The sequence below is a fragment of the Schistocerca gregaria genome, chromosome X, assembly GCF_023897955.1.
Source record: "Schistocerca gregaria isolate iqSchGreg1 chromosome X, iqSchGreg1.2, whole genome shotgun sequence".
Lineage (NCBI taxonomy): Eukaryota > Metazoa > Arthropoda > Insecta > Orthoptera > Acrididae > Schistocerca > Schistocerca gregaria.
The window spans coordinates 331,192,530-331,205,777 of NC_064931.1; the positions used below are offsets into that span (position 1 = coordinate 331,192,530).

The 13,248-nt window shown below is 37.2% G+C and overlaps 1 protein-coding gene across 1 annotated transcript in view; it reads right to left on the bottom strand.

Annotated features, from left to right (window-relative positions):
• Positions 1 to 13,248, bottom strand: part of LOC126299251 (metal cation symporter ZIP14-like) — a 142,841-nt gene that overhangs the window by 13,545 nt on the left and 116,048 nt on the right. The window contains exon 7 of the mRNA XM_049991046.1: positions 6,658 to 6,880. Within this exon, the coding sequence (XP_049847003.1) occupies positions 6,658 to 6,880 (223 nt within the window). The remainder of the gene's footprint in view (positions 1 to 6,657; positions 6,881 to 13,248) is intronic.

The window sequence follows — 13,248 nt, forward strand, 5'->3', positions numbered from 1 at the left end:
TCACATGTGTAGGAGAAGTGACGCACAAAAGGAAGGACATCAAGCATTCATTCATGGGAAAACGTAAAGGGTAGTAGTACCTCCATGAGAGATGAATGTCCAAATCATTGTAGTTGCTTCTTCAATTTCGTATCTATCACTTTACTTTTTTTATTGTTCCATTTCTCCTCCACCTTCCTGTAATTGGTTTCTGATTTCATTGGTTACAGATTTTGATGACAATGATGGTGCAAAAACCTGACATACTGTAGAGAAACAGCTTCAGATTTATGATCAGCACAATGGATTTAGTCCAAAATTGACATTTTTCTTCCAACACCAGACAAAAAGTCAAAATTTGTCAATGTGTGTAATTGCACTGTCTTTTGTTAAATCTTCTGGATGCCAAACTTATGATCAGAAATTATTGCCAAGCTCTATGAACAACACAAAGATGAGCATTTAGTGATCTGGTGGCCTCTACCTGAGTGTGACCTGCCTTTAGCATGCAAATAGCACTGTATTGCTTTCCCAGCAGTCTCCTCTCACTATTATAACACCAGCTTTGTGCAGAAATGATGAAAGGTGGTAACTCCACTGCGAATACACTCCTATTATGTTGCTAGACATTAAAATTGCAACACCATGAAGACAGCATCAACAAGCACACAACTAGCATGAAGTGTACCACAGTCTTAGATAGAAAATGATTAACATTACAGCAGAACTGCGCAAAATATGTAGGGTAGGTAGATGGACAGGTAAGGCAAACCTGTCACAAAACACAGTTTGGTTTGAGCATCTGAGTACTTTACTAACCACGAGCGTATCGGAGGTGTTACAGTCTTGCATTCACCTTTCCTTTCAGCTGACATACAAGGCGAGATATAAGGAGACCTACAGTTTAATATGGACTTGGAACCATGGTGCAGCTTGGCATTTCTCACATATAAAAATATGTGCTCAGTGGTGAAAGAAGTGATTAGTGATAGATAACAGATGATGACCTCTGGATCTATATACGTGATTTATCTACACTGCTGGCCAATAAAATTGCAACATCACAAAGACAATATGAAAGAAATGTCACATTAGTGTGAAGTGAACTACATGCTTGGATATGAAAATGATTAATATTTTGGAGTAACCACACAAAGTAAATAGGATAAACATCAACTACACTCTATACTCAAGGAAAGATTATGCATTTCTCATAGAGAAATCATATCTGAATGTTATTTGTTTACGAGAAGATTGTGTCATGTCTCTTGCAAGAAGGAGAAATGTCTACCAGAACATGTCAGAATTCAACAGTGACAGAATTGTGCCCTATTGAGACTGTGGTTTATTGTTCCAACATATTGCTGCTCACATTGGTTGGGGTCTCATGACTGTCATGTGAATTGGATTCAATGGATTCAGAAGACCCATACTCAATGCCATGAGAGATCTTACCAACCCCACATGAGTAGCACCTGAGAGGAAGACATATTTTTCACTCAGTTGGGAATGATCTCACAGTTGTGTCACATATCTTGAGTCAGGAAATGGACTTGTTTGCAGCAATATAGGCGTCCACAAAGAGAGAGCAATGACATCAGGGGCATCACGGACTCTCAGCACAGAGACCATTATTATGGCTTCCCTTAATGTGGCAGCAGTGAGAGGCGTGCCAACAGTAGTGTTCCTAATGACATCATGGGACACAGGAGTGGCAACATGTTGTCTTTTCAGACAATTTTCAATTCTGCATATAGCATCATAATGGACATATCCATGTGTGGAGGCTTTGAGGAGACTGAACATTGCCAAACTGCATGTGTTATCATTACATGGGCCCAGCACCTAGTGCAATGGTATGGGGTGCCATTGGATACACAGCATGATGATCTTGGTTCACAGAGGAAGTAATTTTGACACCAAGTTAGGCATTTATGACACGTTAAGGCCAGTGGTTTTGCCCTATCTGTTAGGTCTCCATAATGTTATCTTTCAAGAAGACAACACAAGACTGTACACTGCTCATACTGTCCTGAAATACCACAGTACAGAAATAGTTCCACTGTTGACCTAGTAATTATGTTCTTCAGGTCTCCCATGCATCGAAGACATTTGGTCATGGGTTACCAAGAAACCGAGTGCCACCACTCGCCAGCCACTATGACGTATGAATTCTGGCATAGATCTGAAGCAGCATGGAATGAATACCGATATCTGTCCATATCTCTTACCCATTTATCCAGCCTCAGGCTGTATTGGACCACTTATGGTACTTCTCCACTTTCCCGTTTTCCCACAATTCTTCTTCTTGTTTTGTTCCAGTCCAGATTTCGTCTCCTTAAATTGATCTTCATTGATTCAATCCATTTTTCTCTGGATCTCCCTTTTGCCCTCAAGCTTGGTCTCTGTCATTTGTTTTGGTATTCTTCTGTCTTTCATTTCTTTACATGACTAAACCATTTAACCTACTTTTTTCAATCCTATCACTGAACTTTTCTACTCCAGTTTCCTTGCCAAAATCATCATTTCTCACTCTGTCCTCCTCATTTTCCCTAACATGATTTTTGGGAATTTCATTTCACTGGCTTGCTGTCTCCTCTCCTCCCTTCCTGTCACTGAAAATACCTCCAATGCAAACATCATTACGGGCATAGAGTACACTTTTTATAGAACTTCCTTACATTTCATGAGTGCCTTGGTGACAGAATGATTGACAATGTGTACAGCCCCAAATTGCTTACTGTTATACTGTATAAGCACAATAAGTGAAGTTATGTTATTTTCTATTCTTTCTTTAAATACAAAAAAAATTCATGTATGATTTTTACACTTTTTATATATCTCCTCTAACTTTAGCTGATATTCTCAGCAACCATTTAATAATGCTGTCATGACAAAGAGTCTATGCCTCTTAATAACAGTTGCCTCTTAATAACAGTTGGAATATTGCTCTCAAAGTACAATACTTTGTAGAATTTAGCAAATTTAATTGTATATTAAAAGGTAATGTGATAAATAACCAGAAATCAAAAGATCAAATATACTTGTAACAGGATGAGATCACACTTTATTTTATGGAAATGATGACAGAGTATCTGAATTGGAGAGTGTATGATTACATGATTACTTTATACTGCACTTTATGAAAAAAGAGTAAGAAAGAAGAAAAAGCCTAGAACAGGAAAAGGGGTTGGTTGGGTAGGAAGGGGGGGGGGGGAGGTGAGGTAGTGGGGAAACATGCCCCTCCTGAAATCTGAGGTGGACTTTTTTATTAATTTCAGAGGTCTCATGTATTAGTAGAAATTATTATCTCTGTGTCTATTCAACAACAGATTTAGCATTTCTGAAAGCAAGGGGAAACACTTCAGCTTTAATACACACTACATTATTTATTTGAATGTCAGGTTTTTCATGGGAAATAATAATATTTTCTTGTCATGTTAGTGGTTTTGGCATTGTTTTTCTATCCTGGCTGATTTGAACCTTTAAAGAACATTGCCAAAATGGATTACCCCATCTTTTCTGTGTTGCTTACTTGTACAGCCATTAACAATCTCCAAAAAGGGACAGCTCTGACACATAGCACAGTATAAACATGGGTGCAGTACATCTGTATGACACCCACCCAAATTCCCCTTTGCCTGCTGTACATCTTCATCTCAACAGTAGGTTTGTATATGACCCACCAAGGCTTGTTGGAACTGCATTGTTTTGACTGGTAGGGCAACTGTAGCAGATTATGTGGAAAACAATCATACCACATTATAAGTGTATTCAACTACAATGCATTTGTGGCTCCAAATGCAGAAGCAATGCCAATTTATGTGCTGTAAGAGAGGTAAAAATGATGAACTATATAGGTCAGTAAGGTGTTTGGACCTCCTTAAAATAAATGGATCTTAAACTACATGGGATGCAGCCCAGAGCAACAGCCAGCCTTAGAGTTGTGAGATATGTAGCCCAGCTGCCATGGCCACACAATATCATGTCAAACAAAGGAGATGAGGACCATTTTGGTTCAGCCCTAAGCTGTTAAGAATTTGTTCAACAGACTTATGCCAATAATATAAAAAGATGTACTTAGAATATGCTAATGAAATACACTTACCTTTAGGGTAAAAGTAATCTACCTTCAAAATATATTGACTGGACAACTATCAAACACTGAAGATACAGTGAGATTTGTGTACTTCCTGTAAAATTTATTTCTTGAGTAACAAGTTGTTCTCCAACTCAACTAATCACCTAATCTGCCCCTTCTTGGATAAATTTCTGTAGATGCCCGTACATACATGACTGCTTAAGCACTTTATGACATTTTAACCTGAAGTAATTTTCTTAAAAGTCAAATGCCTGATAGGAAATCTGTGAATTATTTTCTGGATAATGGCTAAATGGTCCCATTAACAAAACACACAATATGCCTTGTGGCAATCTAAGCAACTCAATTCTTCCTCTTTCTTCATTGTTTTCTACTTTCTTAGTATTCCATCGTCATCTGTCAGTGTTGTTCTTTCATTTCCTTTGCTGATATATCTGATTTCTTTTGCCTTGAAAGCCTTCTAAATTTATTACTGTACTCTTAAAGAAGTGTCTTTCTGGTATTTTAGATTCTTTGATGTCATTTCTTCCTAGTTGTTTTCTTATTTCTGTAATCCATGCTAATGTTGACTTCTTTTTCCAGAAATACAGGAATATTTGTTTTATTAGCCTATTCTCGTTCATGCGGTAGAGGCATTCAAAGAAACTTACGTTTCATTTTACCATTACTTCTCATATTTTCTGTATACTTTGGTAGATATTCTCATTAGTTCTCATTTTCCAATCATCTGTAGTTTGTACAGCACCCATTTTTTTCTAATAATTCAGCTTTCAAGTATATCAGTTTTCTCCAACTTACAGTCTTTGTTAAGCATTCAAAAACATTTTCAAAAAATCTTGTCTTACTACTGTGGTACAGTATTTCAGTTTTTATATTTACAGTAATGCACATCCCATCCTTGATGTTTTTATTCAAAGCCTAATCTCTAAATTCTTTTAGTCCATTCTGCTGTGCAGTTTCTCCAAGATATTTAAATTTAATAACTCACTCCATTTTATGCATTTATGTTCCCATGTATTTTTGAGCATTTTTCTACATTTTTCGTTAATTTTGTTTCTTGAGCTGATATTCTGAGACAAATTCTATTGCCTATCCTGGAAGTGAAAAAATAGCATTGTGAGTCATTGGGTGAGGCATCCCCTCATTGCAACAAAGTTGTACAGATCTGTCCAATCTCTTGCATGCTGGTCAGCTACAGACAGCTTGACACCTGCAATGTTTGAACATGCAGATACTCTTATTCAAACTTCTCCTTCCCTATGACAACACAAGGCCTCACATAAGTCCATGCACCTGAAAGGAGCTCACAAAACTTCACTCAATTGTTCTTTCTCATCAACACTACAGCCCAGGTCTTGCACCACCTGACTTTCATCTGTTCGGCCCAACGAAGGATGCACTCCACAGGAAGCAGTATGTGAATGATGGGTAGGTTATTGGTGCAACAAGGCATTGGCTCCAATGTTGATCAGTAGAGTGGTATCATGTAGGCATACAGGCTCTCCCAGTAAGGGGATGAAAGGTTGTTGCATTGAACAGGGGTTATGTTGAAAAATAGGGTTTTGTAGCCAAAAGAGTGGGGAATAATATGATGCATTGGAATCCTGAATAAAACCAACCTGCTTTCAGAAAAAGGTGTTGTATTACTTATTGAATGCTGTTTGTATATGCTAATATTGGTAAATGGATCACAAACTGAAAAACAGTAATGCAAGACCTTTTGTGATTCAACTGTAAACAACAGAGGAAAATAGAATAAAAGGGACATCTGAACTTTCTGGGACAAGTAAGAAATTCATATGAGGGAAAGAAAGTAAGAATCATGACATAACTATAAGATAATCATAGCTTTACTTGATAAGTATATACATTAAACTATGATACAGTGCATTTGAATCCAAGATTTCATAGCTGTTCACTAATCACATTAACCCTTTCAGACCCTCTGGCTACAATTGTGTACATTATCTTTTAATGTGTATTAGCTGCAACAGAAACATGTTCTCCCAATGGAAACTTCATGTAAACATTTGCAAATATTCAGTCTTTCCATTATGTGCATACAGTGCTACCAGCTTTTGAGCATCACTTTAAAAATATCAACAAACCAATGTAGCAGCGTGCAGCAGCTTGTGATCTCCAGAATACATGGAAGTGTTCGTTTCATTACAGTTTGCTGTATGACTAAATATTGTTTTTGTTATTTTGCATGATAGTTTAGTGAATGATCAGTTTATTTATTACAACAGTGAATATTCCTAAATGAGTTATTTTGATCCATAAAAAGAAGTCAAGTGTAAAAAGTATAATTTTGAAAATAGGTACATATTTTTGTATAAATCTAACATCTAAAATCATTAAAAATCACCTAAGAGCATTACAGCACAAAGAAAAAATTTCCTTCCTACAGGAAAAATTTGAGTCTGAGAGTGTTACATTCTTTTGACTGTCCTTACTATCATATTGTAAAATATATGTTTTGTATGAAACTGTGTGTGCACTGCAGCATGAAATGACACAAAAACTTTGCTCTTTCATTGTGATGTATTATTACTCTTAATCAAAATCTTGATTACCTAGTTCATGAGGTAGTTCCTCACAGAAGACAGCAATGCTGAGACTAATGCCTGTCCAGATGCTGTCAGTGAATGCAGCTCCAATAGATACTCCATCAATAAAATTGTGAATGGCATCTCCAAAAACAACCATATAGGCCACTGGTGCAATTGTTTGTTTCTTAGCTTTCACAGAATGAGGAACATCTAAAGAAGGCTGATAGCCATTTTTCCAAGCTGAAATCTGAAACCAAATAATGTTTTCGCATATGTAATACATAGTTCAGTCAGTTTTTAAAGCTGTTATATTTTTCTCTGAGTGTCTACAACACTTTACGCATATTATGGTATTGCAACCAACAAGAATTTTAAATTAGATTTCAGTGGCAATACTGGTAAAACTGAGAAGGATAAACAGTACAGAGAATGTTGTGCGTGGAGAACAGATACTGTAAAGTACAACTGATCACTTTCCACATTACCTAGGTAGATGTTGCAACAGGTGGTTGATTTTCTTTGGTCCCTTCATTATGTGCAGAGAACATACTTGTAATATAGCAAAAATCAGTTTAATCTGATGCCTTAAACCTAGTAATTCTAATTATGCAGGTGTAAATATTGTAATCTAGACACACACTTCAAGTTTTAAATTTTTGAAAAATTATTTATTGTTTTTAATGAATACATCTATACTTCTATCAGATTATATACTTATTTTAATTTTTTCAGTTAAATTTATTAAAAAATTTAAGTAATAGTAGTAGATGTGGCTTTTCCCAGCAAATGTCATATTCAGGTGTTTCAAGTTCTAGATACTACTTACACCTCAGTCTTGTTGTAAGTGAAAGTCAACAACAATTACAGAAATTTGTAATTTTTTGAGGTGATAGTAAAGTAAACCCTCCCCCTTTTGTTGTTAGTATACACATTGTTCTAAAGGCTAACATCTTGTCAGTGCAATCACTCTCTTCTGTCACTGGCTATTCATTTCAGTTCCATGTAACTGACACATCCTATCCTCTTTTTGATGTCTCCCATACACTCCACTTTCCATTCAAGAATATTAATGATGATAATGTTGTGTCTGATGGCATGTCCAATAAATTTTATTTTTCATTTTTCCATTTCCTTTAATAATTTTATCTCTTCATTGATTTTCCTCAAGACTTCCAGGTATGTTTTTCTTTCCATCCAGCTAGTTCTTGTAATTTTCCACCATATCCACGTATCAGAAACTTCAAGCTGATTCCTTTCCAATTTGCCCTGCGTCCAGCTCTTACTTCCATAGAGAAGTGTACTCTATGCAAACGAGTTTGCAAAGGATTTTCTGACGTAAATATTCATATGAATGGTGGTTAAAATATTTTTCTTAGTCATAAATGTCTGCTTTTTGCAATGGAATCCTTCTCTTCACTACCATTAAGCTTCAATTGTCCTCTGTGATTACTCTACTGAGTTAACAAAATAGTTTCACCTGATCAATTCTGATCTCATTAATTTTCATATTGGTTTTAATTTCTCCCTTATTTTTCTATACTCCTACCATTACTTTTATTTTCCATTTGTTCACTTCTGATTACCATAGTTTAAGAGTGTCTTATATGACTTGCGACATTCTATTCACTTCTTTTTTGGAGTCTACAACTGTAATGATGTCATCAGCAAGCCTAATACAATGTATCCTTTCATCACTGGTTTTTGTTCCCTTGTACATGTAGTTTAGTTATTGAAAATGGATTAGATTGCTAAGACAGTGCTAAAAGATTTTTTCAGGTTCTGGAACCTACTTACCCTACTAACAAGTTAAAATGCTGCACTGGGTGCCAAACTGCCTAGCTATGCCACTGTAGAGATTTGTTTTTTGAAATGGCTTTTGCTTCTCTTATTAATTGCCTGTACCTCTTCCAGTTCTGTCTATTCAGTCTAGTCTGGAGTTCAATTATTTCTTTGGTGATCCATTTCCTAAGGTGACCCTGCTTTTTCTGACAGATTATTTTGAAAAAGACTGCAAAATAATGATAAATTATTGTGTTAAGAAATGCAGCATACTTCTCATTTGCATGTTGTGTTTGCATTGCTTCAGTCCAAACTTCTTTTCTAAGTGTTATTTTAAAATAGTATGTTTCTTGTAGATTGAAAATTCTGACTTCTCTCTTGTCTTGTTAAGGCCCAGGACTTGCATGTGTCAAGTCAGCTGTTCAGCTCTCTGTATGGCCATCCAGATTCAGCTTTCTCATTATTTCCCTGAATTTCTTAAGGAAAGTAGTGAGACAGTTTCTTTAAAATGAATGTGCCTGATTTCCTTTCTCATTTTTCCCAAATCTGAATTTGTGTTCAGTCCTTAGTGCCCTTGTCACTGACAGCATCTTGAACTCCAATACTGCTTCCTTACCTTTCACTTCTCATATCTCTTGTGAGCATAGCAACTACAAAATTTTACACGAAAAAAATTGATAGTCGTGCTTATTGTCATTTTGCAGTTGCATATTCAACAGTGTGTTAATGCATGAGCCCATGTGGATCATCATACCTAAGAGCTCATTCAACAGCCTACATGACTGCTGAAGTTGCCAGTGACTGGATATATTTAGTCATATATAGAAACAACTGCTTCTCCAGCATCAGTAGCAAGTTCTGACTCTGGACAATCTATGTACTTGGTTGTGAAGGACTAATGGAATCTTACTCACCACATTTAAAAACTGTATAATGGATTGCCACAGTACACCACTGTCTGTATTATATCAAGAGAGAACTGGCCTCTCAGTATTTCATGTAGCAGTTTCACTGCAACATTTTCTGATAATTTACATTTACTCATTGGTCCAATATATAATTTTACCTAATGACATATAACTTCTTGTGAATGTATAAGTGAAAGTGCAGAACACTTGGTAGCTGCATGTGGCAACAGTTATATCATGATTTGTTTTTGCGTCACAAATATTTTTGTGTATATTGACCCCCAGAAATGAATGCCACTTGAAATGATAGAATTAACCAAAGAAAAGTAAACAAATGTAATAGTGCTCAAGTCACACCTTGGATGCCACTCATTTAGTAGAGCAGTTTATCTCTGTGTACATTCCATTGTAGTGTGTTATCTACCCACAATCATGGGCCTGTTCAATAACTTTATTATCTGTGGTAATTGGTTTTATATATATTGTAAGATTCTTAAATGGACAGATGACTGTATGAGCTTTTTTAATCCAAATAAAGTAAGTGATTCTCATCATAGAGCCAGTGCAGCAGCCTTCCACTGCTGTCAACTAAGTCTGCTCTCATCTTCTGTGGAGACATGTTGCAAGGGAGTAGGTTTTTTATCATCAGCAAATAATACAAGTACTGTTGACAGTATGACTTCTTGGAGATCATTAATAAAAAGAAGGAAGAGGATGTGGTATAAAGCTGAGACCTCTGGGGCTCATGACATGACTCTTAGTATATCTGAATGAATTGTTGTTCCATCATGTGACATTATTTCTATCAGTTGCCCTCTACTTGATAGGTATGATGATAACTCCAGGGGAGGGGGACTGCTGCTGATAATTTGCTTCAAAGAATCATGTATTAGTGTACACTTGATCAGTGTCATTCATCTTGACATTAGCTAAGATTTCCACCTGACTGTTCCCAGTGCATTCAATAGATGGCAGCAAAGCCTTTAAACATCTGTGACCATTTACCTAGATGTACACCAACCCTCCTTTGCCTTGCATTCAGCCTTAGGTGAGGGTAAAACAGCCAGGTCATACACATCAGAAGGCACATAGACATCACGGTTTCCTGGATATGTTAGAAACATGAGAGGTACTACAGTCTATGCCACAAGTGCTCAATGTCAGCGTAGCCCACAGCAGCAGTCTGAAGCCATGCCTAATTGTGCTTCTAGCTGTTTCTAAACAGAGGGCAATTCCTTCTGCTTTAACATACTACAAGCGCATCCCCTATTCATGTCCCACTATGTAGAACTATATACTAACAATCTCTTAGGCGCACTACGAATGTAATGGTGTGGACATGTTGGGAATGTAGGTCTCACGGGGAGCGAGCAAGGGATAAGTCCCTGCAGTCACGCTATCCTCTGTGCCCTCAGTGGCTCAGATGCATAGAGCATCTGCCATGTAAGCAGGAGATCCTGTGTTCGAGTCCCGGCCGGGGCACACATTTTCAACATGTCCCTAATGAAATACATCAATGCCTGTTTGCAGCTAGGGTGTCCGTTTAATTATCATTTCAATAAAGATTGGATTAATCAGTGAGGATTATAGGAAAACTGCTGCAACAAGAAATCACTCTACACAACTGTGGCACTCCATGCAGCTCAAAGCTATACTACAAAAATTATGAATTGCCAATAATGACGCCTAGGAAATTTAGTTATGCCCTTCTGTCTTTTAGATAAAGATAACATTAAACTCTTCCACAAACACAAGAATTCAAGCTACTGGATATGTAATGAGCACTAAGCATTGATGTGTGTATAGAACTTCCAAGAGAGTAGCACTAAATTATTAGTATTAGATTAGGTGAGATAAACTTTTTCTTCCATAGACCCACAGTGAGAAGATCATCAAGGATGTTCGACATTCCATGAAACAAGATATTAGTATCTCATGTACATGTTCATTAATGAGTTACTTTTCAGTGACTTAACAAACCAGTGCACTATGTGCAACAATGTACCAGACACCAGTACCTCAAATTATGTGACTCTAACACAGGCAACAGACATCTCAGGTATAGAACAATTTAGTTATTTGTAAACTATATTGTTTCATTATTGTAACACAAACAAAATTAATATTAAATTTTGGTAATAGTTGGCCCATTGGGGCTTGAGGACTACAGTGTGCAGAAACAATGACTGTGTCCTACCCCTTCACTGGTTCATTAAACACACAAATGGCAGTGGTGACAGAGGTAGTGCCACTGGATAGTAATCCACGAAAAACTATATCTGCTTCTAATGTTTTACAATGGAACTGACTGCTGTTGATCCCACTATTCCATAGTTTGGAAATACTTCAAATGTTTACTGTGTTGCCTTGAGTATGAAGAAATGCCACTGTTGAGGCATGCTCATAAAAATATTCCTTTACAGTTTCTGTAAAATGTGAATATATACAAAAGGTCCAAGTTATGCTAGGTTATAATTAGCTAGGCCAAATGCTTCAGTAAATGAAACCAAAATAAATCTATAGCCTAAACCATATATAATCAGTAGGCAGAGAAACAGTAGTCTAAAGGGCACACAAAAACCACATATAATCAGTAGGCAGAGAAACAATAGTCTAAAGGGCACACAAAAATCAACATGATAAAGTTGTAAGCAGCAGTTCAATGCAAAATAAACATGGCAAAATCACAAGCTGTTCAGCAATTACAATGGAGAGCAGATCACTCACTCCATCTATTATGTGTCCAATTCCTCAGCTAAGTGGTCAGCATAGCTGAACACCATGTGGGGCCTGAGTTTGATTCCTGGTAATGCCAGGGACTTTTCCTTGGTGGGAGTTCTGGTATGGATTGCACTCAGCCCCATGAGGCCAACTGAGGAGCTGTTCGAGTGATTAATAGCTGAGAAAGCAATGAGCTGATCATTTGCCCCTCCCTACAGTATTCAGTGACACTATCAGTAGAGAATGACATTCAGGTCGTCAGGCCTGTTTGGTCCGTCTAGGACCAGAATGTGGAACCTTACCAATTCTATTATGTGAAGTCATTAATCATGGGTTTCTTCTGGGTGAACTACCACTACTGCAATGGCAGTGTGTCACACTGTGGTCACACCAGTGTCGGTGCTCCCTGTAGCTGGTAGATATCATCATTCCTGGCAATTACCTGATTTTTATCATTAAATGTTTGATCAGAATACATTAAGTCCACTTTTATACAACATAATATTGAGTGAATTGAAGACATTGTTAATGCAATATGATGGCTCCTTTATTTTATTGCTTTGTGACACTGTCAATGACAAACCAGTCACTGATGCAGGAAATTGGTATACAAGCTGTTGACCTAGAGGAAACTTGTCTTTGCATCCACAATATCAAAAAATATCGTGCACTTTATACTTATCAACGTTCAAAATTAGAATCTGTTATACAAAGGGAAGTCAAACAAAAACCTTAAATTCTAGAATGAAATTTTCACTCTACAGTGGAGGGTGCGCTGATATGAAACTTCCTGGCAGATTAAAACTGTGTGCTGGACCAAGACTCGAACTCGGGACCTTTGCCTTTCACGGGCAAGTGCTCTACCAACTGAGCTACCCAAGCACGACTCATGCCCCGTCCTCACAGCTTTGAAGGTAGGAGACGAGGTACTGGCAGGAGTAAAGCTGTGAGGACAGGGCGTGAGTCGTGCTTGGGTAGCTCAGTTGGTAGAGCACTTGCCCGTGAAAGGCAAAGATCCAGAGTTTGAGTCTCGGTCCGGCACACAGTTTTAATCTGCCAGGAAGTTTCAAAAACCTTAAATATTATTTGTAATTTCTTTCACTGAACAAAAGTGGAACTCAAATGTATCACTTTTTGACATAGTCTTCCTGTTATTTAACACACTTCCTCCAGCATGTAGGAAGTGCATGGGTTCCTCTGAAAAAAT